The sequence below is a fragment of the Moschus berezovskii genome, chromosome 13 (assembly GCF_049115385.1).
Source record: "Moschus berezovskii isolate FMDL1 chromosome 13, NW_MosBer_1.0, whole genome shotgun sequence".
In the NCBI taxonomy this organism is placed as follows: domain Eukaryota; kingdom Metazoa; phylum Chordata; class Mammalia; order Artiodactyla; family Moschidae; genus Moschus; species Moschus berezovskii.
In genome coordinates this window covers 71,697,434-71,711,103 of record NC_142472.1, presented here as the reverse complement: position 1 = coordinate 71,711,103, position 13,670 = coordinate 71,697,434, and the positions used below count along the sequence as shown (strand labels likewise).

The 13,670-nt window shown below is 39.4% G+C and overlaps 1 protein-coding gene across 1 annotated transcript in view; it reads left to right on the top strand.

The window, feature by feature from the left end:
- The window catches only part of GTF2F2 (general transcription factor IIF subunit 2), a 150,389-nt gene that overhangs the window by 128,668 nt on the left and 8,051 nt on the right, over positions 1-13,670 (top strand). Inside the window, exon 7 of the mRNA XM_055426057.2 lies at positions 1,925-2,068. Coding sequence (XP_055282032.1) covers positions 1,925-2,068 — 144 coding nt within the window. The remainder of the gene's footprint in view (positions 1-1,924; positions 2,069-13,670) is intronic.

Sequence of the window (13,670 nt, the reverse complement as noted above, 5' to 3'; positions counted from 1 at the left end):
TATCTTATTTACTCCCATATTTTAGTGCAGTAGTTGTTGTTGTTGTTGAGTCTCTTAAGTCGTGTCCAACTCTTTTGTGACCCCATGGACTGTACCCCATCAGGCTCCTCTGTCCTTGGGACTTCCCAGCAAGATACTGGAGTGGGTTGCCATTTTCTTCAGTTTTAGTGCAATACCAAGCATCTGCTGCTACTGCTGCTGCTGCCAAGTCGCTTCAGTCATGTCCGGCTCTGTGCGACCCCATAGATGGCAGCCGACCAGGCTCCGCCGTCCCTGGGATTCTCCAGGCAAGAACACTGGAATGGGCTGCCATTTCCTTCTCCAATGTGTGAAAGTGAAAAGTGAAAGTGAAGTCACTCAGTCGTGTCCGACTAGTAGCGACCCCATGGACTGCAGCCCACCAGGCTCCTCTGTCCATGCGATTTTCTAGGCAAGAGTACTGGAGTGGCTTGCCATTGCCTTCTCCGACCAAGCGTCTAATCCATGCTTAATCTATTGAGAAGCTGAATGGATTTCGAGTTTTACTCTCCAGGTATACATATCACAAAAATTAAGACATTCAATTTAGTCCTTTCTCCTTGTCTAGCTCGTAATTTTATTTATTGAAAGACCAGTACTATTGTCAGAGTTACTTCTTTTTTCTAATTTGAAAGTCTCTGATTATATTTAAGGTATATTTTTAGTCTTAACATCAATAGAATTTAGATTTTATCTTTCCACTTCTCTCTTGTTAAAATACAGAGAATAAGCCTAACTATATGAAGCTGGAATTTGTACATAATTTAGTTGTACGTTTTGCTGTGCATTTCTCTGTCTTTGAAGCTAGTCTCTCTCTTATAGTAATTCTGTTGATACACAAAAGATTGTTCTCTGATAGCTTTTACCCAGCCTGCTGATGCTTTATTGACCCGGTGGACTGCTGCAGTCTATATTGTTGTTTAGTCGCTAAGTCATATCCAACTGTTTTGCCACCCCACAGACTGTAGCCCACCAGGCTCCTCCGTCCATGAGATTTAGGCGAGAATACTGGAGTGGGTTGCCATTTCCTTCTCCAGGAGATATTCCTGGCCCAGAGATCGAACTCGCATCTCCTTCATTGGCAGGCGAGTTCTTTACCACTTAGCCGCCAGGGAAGCCCTACAGTTTATATATATCTGTCCTCTAACTCTAACAAGTTTCTGAGGCTTTATGAAGATAAAGTTTGTCCTTAAAAAAAAAAAAAAAGAAAAGCTTAATCAACTGACATGAATGTAAGCAGATTGCATGTTTTCAATAGAAAGTTAACTTTTTTACAAATGCACATAGTCTGGATGGTAACACCAGCAGAGAGTTTATACATTCTCTTTGTGCCATTGCTTACTTCATTTTACAGAAGAAGCAAGTTCAAGGAGGTCACAGGGTTGGGAGGAGAAAAGGCCACCTGTCACCACCCTTGTTCTTTCCTTTTTACCAAGATTTCCCAAGCTTTTCCTCCCTAGAAAACCTGTTATCTGATCTGCCTGCCCCTCAGCCTTCTTCCTGCCCTGAGAAACTCTCATTTTGAAAGATATTACCTACCAAATGGCATCGAGCAGATAAACTCTTTTACTGTATTTTGGGTAATCAGAAACAAAGAGTTGCAGATGGACTTTGTGATCCGCATGATGTGATTTCAGTGAAGATGGGCTTTGGGGGTGGAAATGGACACTGTACAGAAAGCTTTAGGGAACAGTGGAAATGGTTTACAGGTGGATACTAACCTTCCTGGAGCCTTAAAGGTCTGAGGAGCCCTAGGAGCGGTGAAGGCCACAGGTACTGAACCACCACTCTTTGACCTGCTGTCTTGCAATTTAAAATCTAATAGTGGAGGATGGAAAAGAGTGCCTGTGTTTCAGAGTGAGCACATTGAACTGATGCCTTTGGGATTTTTCCTTTTTTCCCATAGATTGAATATGAAAGGAAAAAGAAAGAAGATGGAAAACGAGCCCGAGCTGATAAACAACACGTTTTGGACATGCTGTTTTCAGCTTTTGAGAAGCATCAATATTATAATCTGAAGGACTTGGTGGACATCACAAAACAACCTGTGGTATGTATATGCTCACATTGAAGGCTTCGTTAACACACCTTTACTGAAGAGAAGCATATCGTGAATTGCACCTCTGCTGGTGTCAGGTTTTGTTCCAACACGGAAAAGATGTCTCAGTGTAGTCTTTTTTCTTCGCTCCTTTCTTCCCCTTTTCTTTCTTTCCCTCTCTTCCTTTCGGTTTCTTTTTTTAATCTCAGCTTCATTGTTTTAATTTTAAATACATTTAGTATCAATAGTTCATATGAAGAAGAGGCGGATTTGTCCTCCTTTTGGCTGATTCTTGATGTTAAGCCTGAAGTCTCTTTGTTTATAGCATTTCTAGTCTTTCGTTTGTTCTTCTGCCTCCCTCTAGAAAAGCTCAACTTTAAGAGTCACTGTTTTTTGACAGTGAGTCTTTTTCCCTGTCTTGTGAACTGTTCTCTGTGGATTTTTTTAAATCATCTAACACTAACATTCAGTTCAGTTCAGTATTAGGTCCTTTCAAACTTGAGCTGTAGAGCCTCATGGTGAGATTATGCTTGGGTTGGCCTATTCTCAAGGAAAATTTTAATAAATTGATGTTTTAGAAAATTTTTGTTGTATAAATAATCATTTTTTTAATCACTTCTCCAGACATTTGTATTAATACCTATCTGCTAATAATCTGTGTTTCTAATCCATTTAAAATGCTGGAAACAAGGAAAGAATTGAAAGCCTCTCTCTAGTCTTTGGGTCATGTTTCCTTCCATTTAACTTTCTCACACCTAAGCCTCACAAAGTGTCAGATTGAATTATAGCAGTATTTTAAATTATAGGTTTTTAAAAATTAGGTGGAAACCCCTTTATTTTTGTCCTCTTACCCAGTTTCCTTTATCGTTTATTCACCTTGCCAGGATACCCAAGAATATATTAATTCTAACTGCTCCATTTATTTGCTTCAGAATGTTTTTTTTTTAATTTATTTTTTTTTTTATTTTACAATATTATATTGGTTGGTTTTGCCATACAATGACATGAATTCACCCCAGGTGTACATGAGTTCCCCCTCCTGAACCCCCCTCTCACCTCCCTCCTCCCTTTATCCTCCCTCTGGGTCATATATGTAACAAGATAACCAGTTTTGTAAAATATTTTAACATAAATGACTCCATGGTTTGTCAGGTTTTTTTTAATGTATTCAAAGCTTCAGGAAATTATTTCTGAAACTTCAGTATTGATGGTGCAGTTTCCCACTTCTGTAGAGATTTCTTTACTGTTACTCTTCATCCTTTCACTTTTTCATTAAGAAAGAAATTTGAATTCCAAAAGACCTAAATACTTTTTCTTTAACCAAAGAGAAGGAAAGTGCTCATGCTGGCAGTATTATCAACTCATCTTAATGACTTCACTCCCTTCAGCATCAAAGCCTTAGAAACAGCATTCCAAGCTAGATTAAAAAATTTGAAATAGAATAATTCATAAGCTAAACTCCATTTCTTCTGCTTTTAATGAAGTTTATCTTTGTATTTTTATATATACATGAAAAGGCTATTCCAGATATTCTGGATGCAAATGACTTAGTCTCATAGAATAAAACACACACGCACAGTTAGATGTGGGAAAATAAATGTTTGTAGAGGGACATTCAGTACTAAGGAAAGCTCTTTCTTTGCCTTAACATGGAATGACATAATGTTTTTAAAGTTTATTCATTTTGCAGCAGAGAAAAGGGATAACTAGCTTTCTCTCTGTCTTGGCTGTTCAGATAATTTTTATGTGGTGGAACTCAGTGTCTCTCTTAACAGAACCTTTTAATTCATGGTCAGCAGGTGGGCTTTAGGAGATCCAGCAACCCCCTGAATATGTACAGAAATGTGTGGATTTTTCTGGGGAGCAGATTTGTGGTTTATGTCAGATTCTCAGAGAGCCTGGGAACCTCGAAGAGCTTGAGAACCACTGATCTAGAAACTGAATTATTTTATAGTAGTTTTATTATTTGGGAACTAAATTGCCTCTAAAGCATTAAGTGTTTGAAGGCAGGTTTGTATATTATTCACATCCCTAAATATTCATACATTCCACAACACAAACATAGTAGCAATCCAGTAAATATTAGATAAATTGATTTAAGGAAAAGGAGATGGTGACATCCTTTACCTTTTAGGACCACCATATTTTCCTCGGGTGGATTTTGACAGACCTCCTATTGTCTGTGGCAGGAGCGGGGTACAAAGAGCTGTCTCAGTAAAGCATAGAATGCCGGAGCTGCAGTTACTCTTCTATAGAGGAGAGGGCAAGACGTGGTCGGCATGGGTTCTAGTCCTGCTGGTGGGATCTGGAGAAGTCACGTCCGTCGCTAAAACTGAGGGAGCTGGACTGGATGATCATCGTGACCTCTTCTAGCGTTCCGTCTATGATTCTCTCCCTCTCCTGTTCCATCTCCTCCTCTCCATCTCCCACTCACATTCGAACCGACCTGGCAAAGCCTGTTGACCCAGAAAGTGGCTAGAGCCCAGCTCTCCTCCGTGTTGGCAATTCTCCCTTCTGAAAGGGTCACAGGACACAAGTCAGTCTGTACTAATGGGCTTCAGCACACACTTATTAGTTTGATTTAGTCTGAACAGTACCAGGAGAATGAAGGAACCCAGGGTAGCATGAAAGTCAGTGATCCAGGAAGGAGACTTCCTGATGGAAAGAGCACAGGACTGGGAGTTAAAAACAGGACCTCAGTTCAAGTCCCAGTCCTGCCATTCAGCCAGATAGTCCCAGGTACTTGAATGCATTTAGTGGTTTAATACGTTATATAATTTAATATTCAATTTACTTGATATATGACATTCTTAATATAAAATTTACTAATATATTCAAGTTAAATGTGTTTAATATTATGCTTTGTAAATTTGTCTTAAAAATGCCTAGATTATAGGTTCCTTGTAATAATTTTAATGTTTATGACAGTTGCATTTGTCAACAGCAAAGTATTTTGCTAATATTTATTCTTAGTATTATTAAACAAGTTTTTGAGCCCTGTGTAAAAGGGAAGAAAAGAGATCTTCTTGGTGTTATCAGTTCTTTAGTCAGTGCATTTGATGACATGCTCTCGTTTTCTGATGCCCCCAGTGCCACTCTTGATAGCAGGTTTCTAACCATGATGTGCTCATTTTAACACGTCCTCTTTGTTATTAGCACTACTACTATATTCTTAAGTTACCATCTGCTTTCTGACCTTTAGGATGTCATTTCTGACATTCTGAGTGAATCTGAAGTATTTTCTTGTTTTTCCAGTTCCTTCCCTTTTATAGTCTTCTTCCTAAAAACCTTCACTCCTGCAATCGAAATTATTGATTAGAGAAACTGCCCTTAAGGGCCAGCCTGTATCCTTCATTCACCAGTGTGTGACTTGCATAAGCAATCAGAGAGTTAAAGTTACTCATTAAGGACAAATGAGCCAATTTTAAAAGGCCAGGCTCTGGTAACTGATAAAAAAAAAAGTCAGAAACATAGCATCCATTTAAAGGAGTTTTTTCATGCATTTTAAATTTTGACTTTTTCCCTCCCCTCTAAAGTAAAATATCAGAGGAAGCCTATTATTTCTCTGTTGACAGTCTTTGCTCTTTTACCTTAAGTGTGTTATGTCTAGTCTTTCTTCATATTTTATTGTATCTGTAAAATAGTAGCATAGCAGCATTTCCTTCAGGAATTCAGGCCATTTGAAGCTTTATGTAATTGCTCCCTTTGAAATCCCAGACTGCCAAGACCACTATGAGCCCAAGCATCCTGTTCTCTAACACAGCACCCCTTTCCCAGGGTTTCTTCAGACATCCATTTCTGTTTAAAATGTCATCAGAAATCAGCTCTAATAGTAACTGAACTTCTTCATTTCCTTGTGCTCTACATCAGTTTGATTTCAGGTCAAGATTCAGGGAATTTTATCTTTAATTATTGATGATCCCTTGTAAATCAGCGGTCCCCAGTCACGTCGACCCAGTGGACCATTTGTCTTTTAATTCAGAGTGTGTAATTGAACAATTTGCATGCTTTTATAAAGTAAGTTCACATCAACAAGAAAAATGAGGCAAAGATTTGCATGGCTTTGATTTTGAAGCAGCTTGATACCCATAAGCTTAAGTTGCCCAGCACTAAATAATGCTCAACAGGCCATTGCTCGTTTGCCCAAAATAGGCTTTTGATAAAGCCAGTGCAGCAATAAGGTAATGTTAACCTAATCCTCAGAGCTTGTTTCCAGACAGGCCTGAATGGAATAAGTGGAATTTGGCATCAGTAAGATACAAGAAGATAATGTTTTTTAAAGGGAAAAAGTGGCTAAAGAATTTTATATACTTAGCATTTCCCCTGTCAAAAGATAAAAATTTATTTACAAGCATATGTTCTTATAGACCTATCAGTTGGCTGAGACTCGTTCAGCTGCAAGAAAGGAAAACTGAGCTCAAACTAGCTTAAGCAAAAATACAATGTATTGGCTCCTGTAGCTGAGAAGTTCAGGAATGCATCTTGCTTTAGACGTCACTGCATCCAGCTGCTAATTCTATTTAGTTAGCCCGGTTCCTCCCCACCCCTCCCTCTCTCTCCTCATCGTTACGTCTTTCCTGGGTGTTGTCTTTCTGCTCGTGCAGGATCTAGCCATGTGGTAGACAAAGTGGCCTCCTGAAGCACTTCACAGCTAGCAGCCTCGAAGCATACGGAGAATGTCTGCCCTGATTATTCCAGCAGAAGCTCAGGGAAGATATTAATTGCCCTGCCAAGGGTTGGATGTTCATTCCTGAGCCCAGAGGATGGGGTAGCACCGTCCATCAGCCAGGCCCACTGCCTCTCACACCCTTGTGCCACACTACTTGGTACGGAAATAGCACCTGCTGAGTCATGTCATTTGCTGTTACCTCAAAGTTAGTTTGTTGAAAACAGAACTCTTGATTTCTGCACCCCTCCAACCCCGACCTCCAGACTGCACCACTGCAGTAACACCGTGCCCCAAGTTGCTCAAGCCAGACGTGTACTCCTCTTTTCTCTTCATGATGTCTGTGTCACACAGTATGATGCATATATATCATACATCTCTGGCTCAGAATCTTAAAAGGTGAAAGTCCTCTTAGAGACAGTTCCATCATAGTCCCAGAGAAGGAGCTGCCTAGTGGCCTGAGCCCAGGTCTTACTGCGTTGCCTCTTCTGTTCAGACACGTATGTATATCCAAAGACAAACACAAAAATGCTTTTCTGACGATGAGAACCCCTTTTTAATGACGGGAAGGGAGAGCTAATTTCTCTATCAGACTGCTTTGAAAATTTCTGTATTATTAAGAATCGCCTCATTAGTTTAAGCCATATACATGGAAAATGGAATCTGAACTTTATGCTAGCTCATTTAGTTCCTGGCCCAAGTGAAAACAGGGCATTTTTTTTTTCCAGAAGCCAGCACAACATTGTAAAGCAATTGTCCTCCAGTTTAAAAAAAAAAAAACAGCCTGGTTTTTTTGAAGTTCAGTGTTTAAAGTTCATTCCCAAATGAACTGCTAAATAAGTGTTTTTATTATAATGTTTTGTTCCGACATAGGCGTTTCCTTTTTTACGTGATTCCTTTTCTCTTTTTTCTCCTGAATCTTTATCATTTCCTTTCTATTCACATATTTCCTTTCAGTTACTTCTTCATTTTTTCTATAACTGGAAGTTTTTCATTTCAAATGGTATTACCAAAACGAAAAAGACCACTAGTTGCCCAGCAAAGCATATTAACTAGTGACAGCCCTTTGTGAGACTTCCGTTTTAAAAAATAATTATTTGCAGCAGCTGGTGAATTCAGTTGGTTAGAGTATAGTGCTAAAAAATAATTATTTGCTATCTTGTTAATTTGAGCCTTATTTAAAAGTTTTAGAGTGTGAAATGTCATATTAAAATAAATTATTAACTATGTTGAATACAAATGGATAAAATTTAAATGCATTTATAAAATTGTAATGCTTTCCTTATGAGAGAAAGCTCTAATAACTAATAGATTTACTACCAAGTGTATTATGATATTAACATTTTCTCTTTTATCTTATGATTTGTCTCAGCCTTTTTATTTTTTTACATAATTTTGAATGAGGTAAAATTGGGGGGTTAATTTTTTAATATAACCAATCAAGTCATTATTTTATATGAAATACTACATAGCTAAAAGCAGTATCTGACATAGGCTCCCAGTAAGCAAAATTGGGCATTATCTACATACAAAATTTAGAGTTTTTAATTAAGCAGTAGGCCATACAATTTGTATTTATTCTGAAAATGTCATTACCCATAAAATCTCTTTCTCTACCTTTCCAGTCCCATTTGATTTTAAAATAAAATGAATAAAGGTAAGAGGTAAAAAAATAAATGTTTAAGCTCATTAGCTGCCTCTTCCTGATTTCTTTATCCCTAAAGCAAACTGGAAGGCCAGACTTGATTCAGGCTTGCCATCTTGTGGGAATTACCTTGGGGAAGAAGTCGTTTTCTTTGTGTTGGTCTCTACCTTAGAGAAGACATTACCCTGTGGGCTTAGATAAGTGTCTGAAGATTCCTGGTCTCTTTAGCTCAAGAGGGGAATTGATCCCAGAGGATACACCTGTTGGCAGAAAACCTTATAGTACCTGCCTGGCTAGCCACCTTCAGTTCTGCATTGCAGAGAGCCATTCCTTCTAGAATGTGCCAAGACAAATATTCTAATTCCATCATATTTTCTAGTCCATGTGGACTGATCCAAAGAGCTTGCCACTGTTAATTGGAAATTTTACTTTACCCAGATAATTTGGTAATAAAAAGTGGTGTTATTTTAATTTGTTGTCAGCTAGAGAGGTCTTTTTTTCTCATAAATTTAAAACCTTGTTTTCAGTACAATTGTATTTTTTTTAAGTTACAGTTCAGTGGATTCTCATATATTCACATAGTTGTACAACCCCTGCCACAACCAATTTTAGAACATTTTATTCACCCCTCAGAGAAACTCTGTGCCTGTTAACAATGACTCCTATGCCCCCGCCCGCCTCCCCAACCCTAGCAAGCCGCTAATCTCCTATATGCCTCTAAAGATTTGCCTGTCCTGGACATTTTCAGATGAGTGGAATCATCTAATACGTGGTGTCTTATGACTGGCTTCTTTGATTTAGGTGTACTGTTTTCTCAGGTTTCATCCACACTGTATCATGTATCAGTGTTTTCTTCCTTTCTTAGTGTCAGATATATACCGTTATATGAGTATACGATTTGTTGATCCATTCACCCATAGATTGTTGTTTCCTCTTTTTGGCTACTGTGGTAAGGCTGATATGAACATTATGTACAAGTTATCGTTTGAACATATTTTTATTTCCCTTAAGAGTTGAACTGCTGGGTCACTTGGTAACTCCGTTTAACTGAGGAACTGCCTGATTGTCATCAGTCCTTTTTTAATCCTTAGGCAGCAAGAGCTTTTATATACTGTTGCGTTAAAGTAAAACTTTACTGTCTATTCCATATATTTTAAGGGTGAATAATGCTTCCATCATCGAGAATGCTAGCTAATTTTCTAAAAATTGTCTGTGGTAAAATAAATACCTAAAGACTCTCTTGCTTGCCATTTAATTTCTAAAAGTGTTTTCAGTTGGACTAATAATGACTATGTCAAAATTGATATCTTCTTATTCTTTGTACAGTCTAAACTACCCATCAGTCAGTAACCAACGCAACATTGTAAAGCAATTTTCCTCCAATTAAAAAATAAAAATAGCAAAACTACTCATCACACCAAATGCACTAGTAGTTAGTTTCTATAGTTCTAAATGCAAGAATTCATATTTATATTTCAGTAGGAATTTTTTTCATCTTTATCTAGTTTTGAATATCTTTTGATTTATTTTTCTAATTAACATTTTTAACGTTCAGTTCAGTTCAGTCGCTCAGTCGTGTCTGACTCTCCACGACCCCATGAATCACAGCACGCCAGGCCTCCCTGTCCATCACCAACTCCCGGAGTTCACTCAAACTCATGTCCACAGAGTCGGTGATGCCATATGTATATATGTATGTTTCTCCCCCAGTTGGTTGCCATAATATCCGAGCCTTGGAATACTTTGCAGTATTCCAAGGTTACGCTATGTTTAGCATACAAATAAACTAATGCAATTTAGAAAGCTTGTTCTTTAAACATAGTTAAAATTCAAAGTTTGGGCCCAAAGGTAGTAAACTTCATCTGAAACATGTAAGCATGTGAGTCACTTGCCACCGCTGGGCAGATGAAGTGTTACTGAAAGTAAGATGATTTACCAGCATATAGATGTTAGTGCAGCAATAAATTTCCTTTTTCAGAGTTTGGATTAAGGAGGGAGGGCTGTGGGGTACGCAGGGTTTATGGCTTGACCATTTCATTACCCGTCATCTCTGTACTCCTTAGAGTTTTTACAAAGGGAGGAAGGCAGCCTGTGGGACCCTGAGAGGAAAACAGGGCAGAGACTAGTATAAAAACAGGGACGAAACCAGCAAGAAAAGGGGAGAAAAGTGCTGAGGTGGCCCAGGTTCCAGAGAAGCCCTCAGCATTGTCTTCCCGCCCCCATTCAGGGTTCTCCCTAAAGGAGAGAAAACATTGGTTGCCTTTGTTCACAGCTTATGCATAATATGTAGTTTGTTTAATTTTTTTTTAATGAAAGAACGTTGTGCCTTGGAGCCACTAACATCTTCATCAGTAAGTCCTCTGTTCTGTCAACCTTGCTTACAGGAGTCACAGTCAATCATACAAAAATCACATAAATATGAAGTGATACTTCAAAATGTTCACAGAACTGATCATGGGTGCCCTTGCCACTGGGTCACTTTATAAAAAGCATATAAGCAGTTTCCCTTTGGTGACTGTGTTAACCAGTGCCATCTTTTGGTGTAGATTTATGTAATACACATTCACTCCAGCCTTTGGGGACTGTTTTGTGATGAGAAGTCTAGTAAGGTTGTATCTTTATCTTACCCAAAAGCTTTATTATTTGGTGATCGACTCTCTGTCAAAGATATATGTTGTTTTTTTAAATCAACTTTTAGGAATTAGGTATAGTTAATTCATTATTATCTGTGGTAATGCTTAACACTAAATGTTATGATGAAATGAAACAGATAAAACCTCCATTTGCAGAAGAGGAAAAGATGATATGAAAAATGGCAGGGATGGAAGGTGATAAGGAGAGTGAAGAAGAGAAGCTAAAATAAGCTACTGTGACTAGGTTTGTGCCTTGTGACTAGGTTTGCCTTGACCTTGGGGGAGAAATCAGGAATTTGATGTTGAATTTCCAGCCTTTTGGCCACCACAGTTTTGTCTTGATCCACAAATACATAGCACATCCTACTCAGTAGACTTCTGGGCTCCAGTATGTGCCTTGCCTTCCCTTGCAAGGAGGCTGTGATGTTCTCTCCCTTATTTCTCTGCATTCAGACTTGCTGTAAATACGCCCCCACACATTCTCTTTGATGAAGACTTGCTGGACTTGAGCCAGTTTATTATTTCAGTTCTTGTTCCACCAAACTGTCCATAGTAGATAATGAGAAATCTTTCCAATCCTATGTGATCTTCCCAGTTCTAGAATCCTTTGTTTAAAATACAAGTGGTTAGGCAAAAGATTAAATTTCAGAGTCAGTGTTTAGAATTATTTAATGGTAAGAGGAGAACTAGTCCCCCTTGGTCTCCGCACAGAATTGCCATTTAGTTCAAATGATCAAATGTCCATCCTCAAAGAACCTAGCATCTTGGCTCCGGCCCCTCTCCAGTGCTTCCATGATGTCCTACATATGTGTCCTTGTTCCTGTGCTTCTGTTTTACTTTATGATTGCCCGCTTACATGCCCTTGCTTCCCCCATACCCACCCTGATCTTAAACTGTGAACTCTGTGAAGATGAAAACAGACTGTGTGCCACTCAACCTGGTGCTCAGATAAATCTAAGTGTGAAGATAAACATTTTTTTAAAAAGAGAAGTCCCCTTACCAATTAATCTTCAGTCCTGCTAAAACCTTTAAAAATTTCCACCCCACTTGGCTTTGTCTCAATAATGTTTAGCACCACAATACAGATGTTAGTAATAAATTCAGATTCAGGTAATATAGTTTTACCAGTTTTTATTTCTCAAACAGGGTCATTGCTCTCTATGGTGGTGAGACGAGGAAGGAAAACAGCTAGAACTAGCAGAGTTTATTCCCTTGGGCCTTCTCAGTGATCTCCCCCAATAACCACCACCCCACTGCAAGAGCCAGACCCTCCTCACCCCTCTCTTAACTCTGAAGCATACCCGATTCATTCAGCATTAATGTACCCGGTGCCTCTGATGTGCAGTCAGGCCCTGCGGTGGCCGCACGGGGTTTGATGGGAGAGACAGACATGCACACAGAGAGTTCTGATGTGGTGAGGGCTCTCCCTGGAAGTTCACACAGTGTGAAGTGTAGATCTGAGAGGTGGGACCGTTGGAGAAGGTTCCTCTGAGAAAGTGACATTTGCACCAAGTCTAAGAGGATGAGGAGTTCTGATCCTAAGGAAGGGGATAAGCCTTACAGGGAAAGCAAAGGGCGGGGAACAAGAGCGTGTGGAGACAGAAATGGCTAGTGCCCAGCTGGGAGGTATTAGAGGATGAGGCCAAAGGGGAAAGACAGACCTAGGTGGATGCCTGCGCGAGAGTTTGGAATTCAACCTGGAGGCCAAAGGGGAAGTCAGAGAAAATTTTAAACAGAGAAATGATGTAATCTCGCTGTTCTTTACCTGTGTCCTTCGCTCTAGGATTTTCTGACCTTGTTTTTCTCTATTGTCACTACTGCTTTCTCTGCTAGTTAATTCCACTGGTTCTAGTAAAGTGGTCTTAGGATTGGGATCTAGAACATTGTCAAACTTCCGAAGTTTGCCCCTTCTCCCACCCCAGAAGAGTTCTGTACCGTGACCCTGATCCCATCTTGTTAACTAACAAATTAATGGCCCCCTGGCTATGTCTTGGCATTCTTATTGTTAAAAAAGAAAAAAAAGTGCCATCTTTATATATTAAAAAAAAATACTCCTTAACTTTATTATACTAATGTAATAAAATGAGAGTGAAGGCAACTGAATTTGTACACTTAAGACACTCAGTATTTTGTGTTTAACCCTTTCTAGGCTTTTCATCTTCTGTATCCAGGTTATATACATGGGCATGGTAGGCTTGAGGAAAAGACACTGTCTGTCTGGCAACCACAGTGCTCCTGGCACCTGCTCTCTCATTTTTGAGCCCTTGCACTGTGTTCGCAGTTGTATGATTGTTTGCACCCAGGGTCTAGCCATTCTCACAATAAACCTTCTTTGGAATTTTACAAAGAAATCATTCATGGCACCCAAACTGAAAACCAAAGCCCATCCCGTCATTTTCCATTTATGAATCCTGTTTAACTAGAAAGTCGTTTATGAACAGTGTCCCATGTTTTCTGTGCAATCTGAAGTAGCAGATGGCAGGCGTGCATATTACCTGGTTGTCTGAAGCCTACTTCAGTAACTAGCTGACTCATTTACATGGGTCCCTCGTTGGAGCCAGCTACAAAAGGCGTGGGAGGTAGGCAGGCAGGCAGGCCTCCTCCTGGGGAAACCCAGGCCTCCGCCGATTCACTGCTGCCACCTGCTGGGGTGGGGAAGCTGCTCAAGTG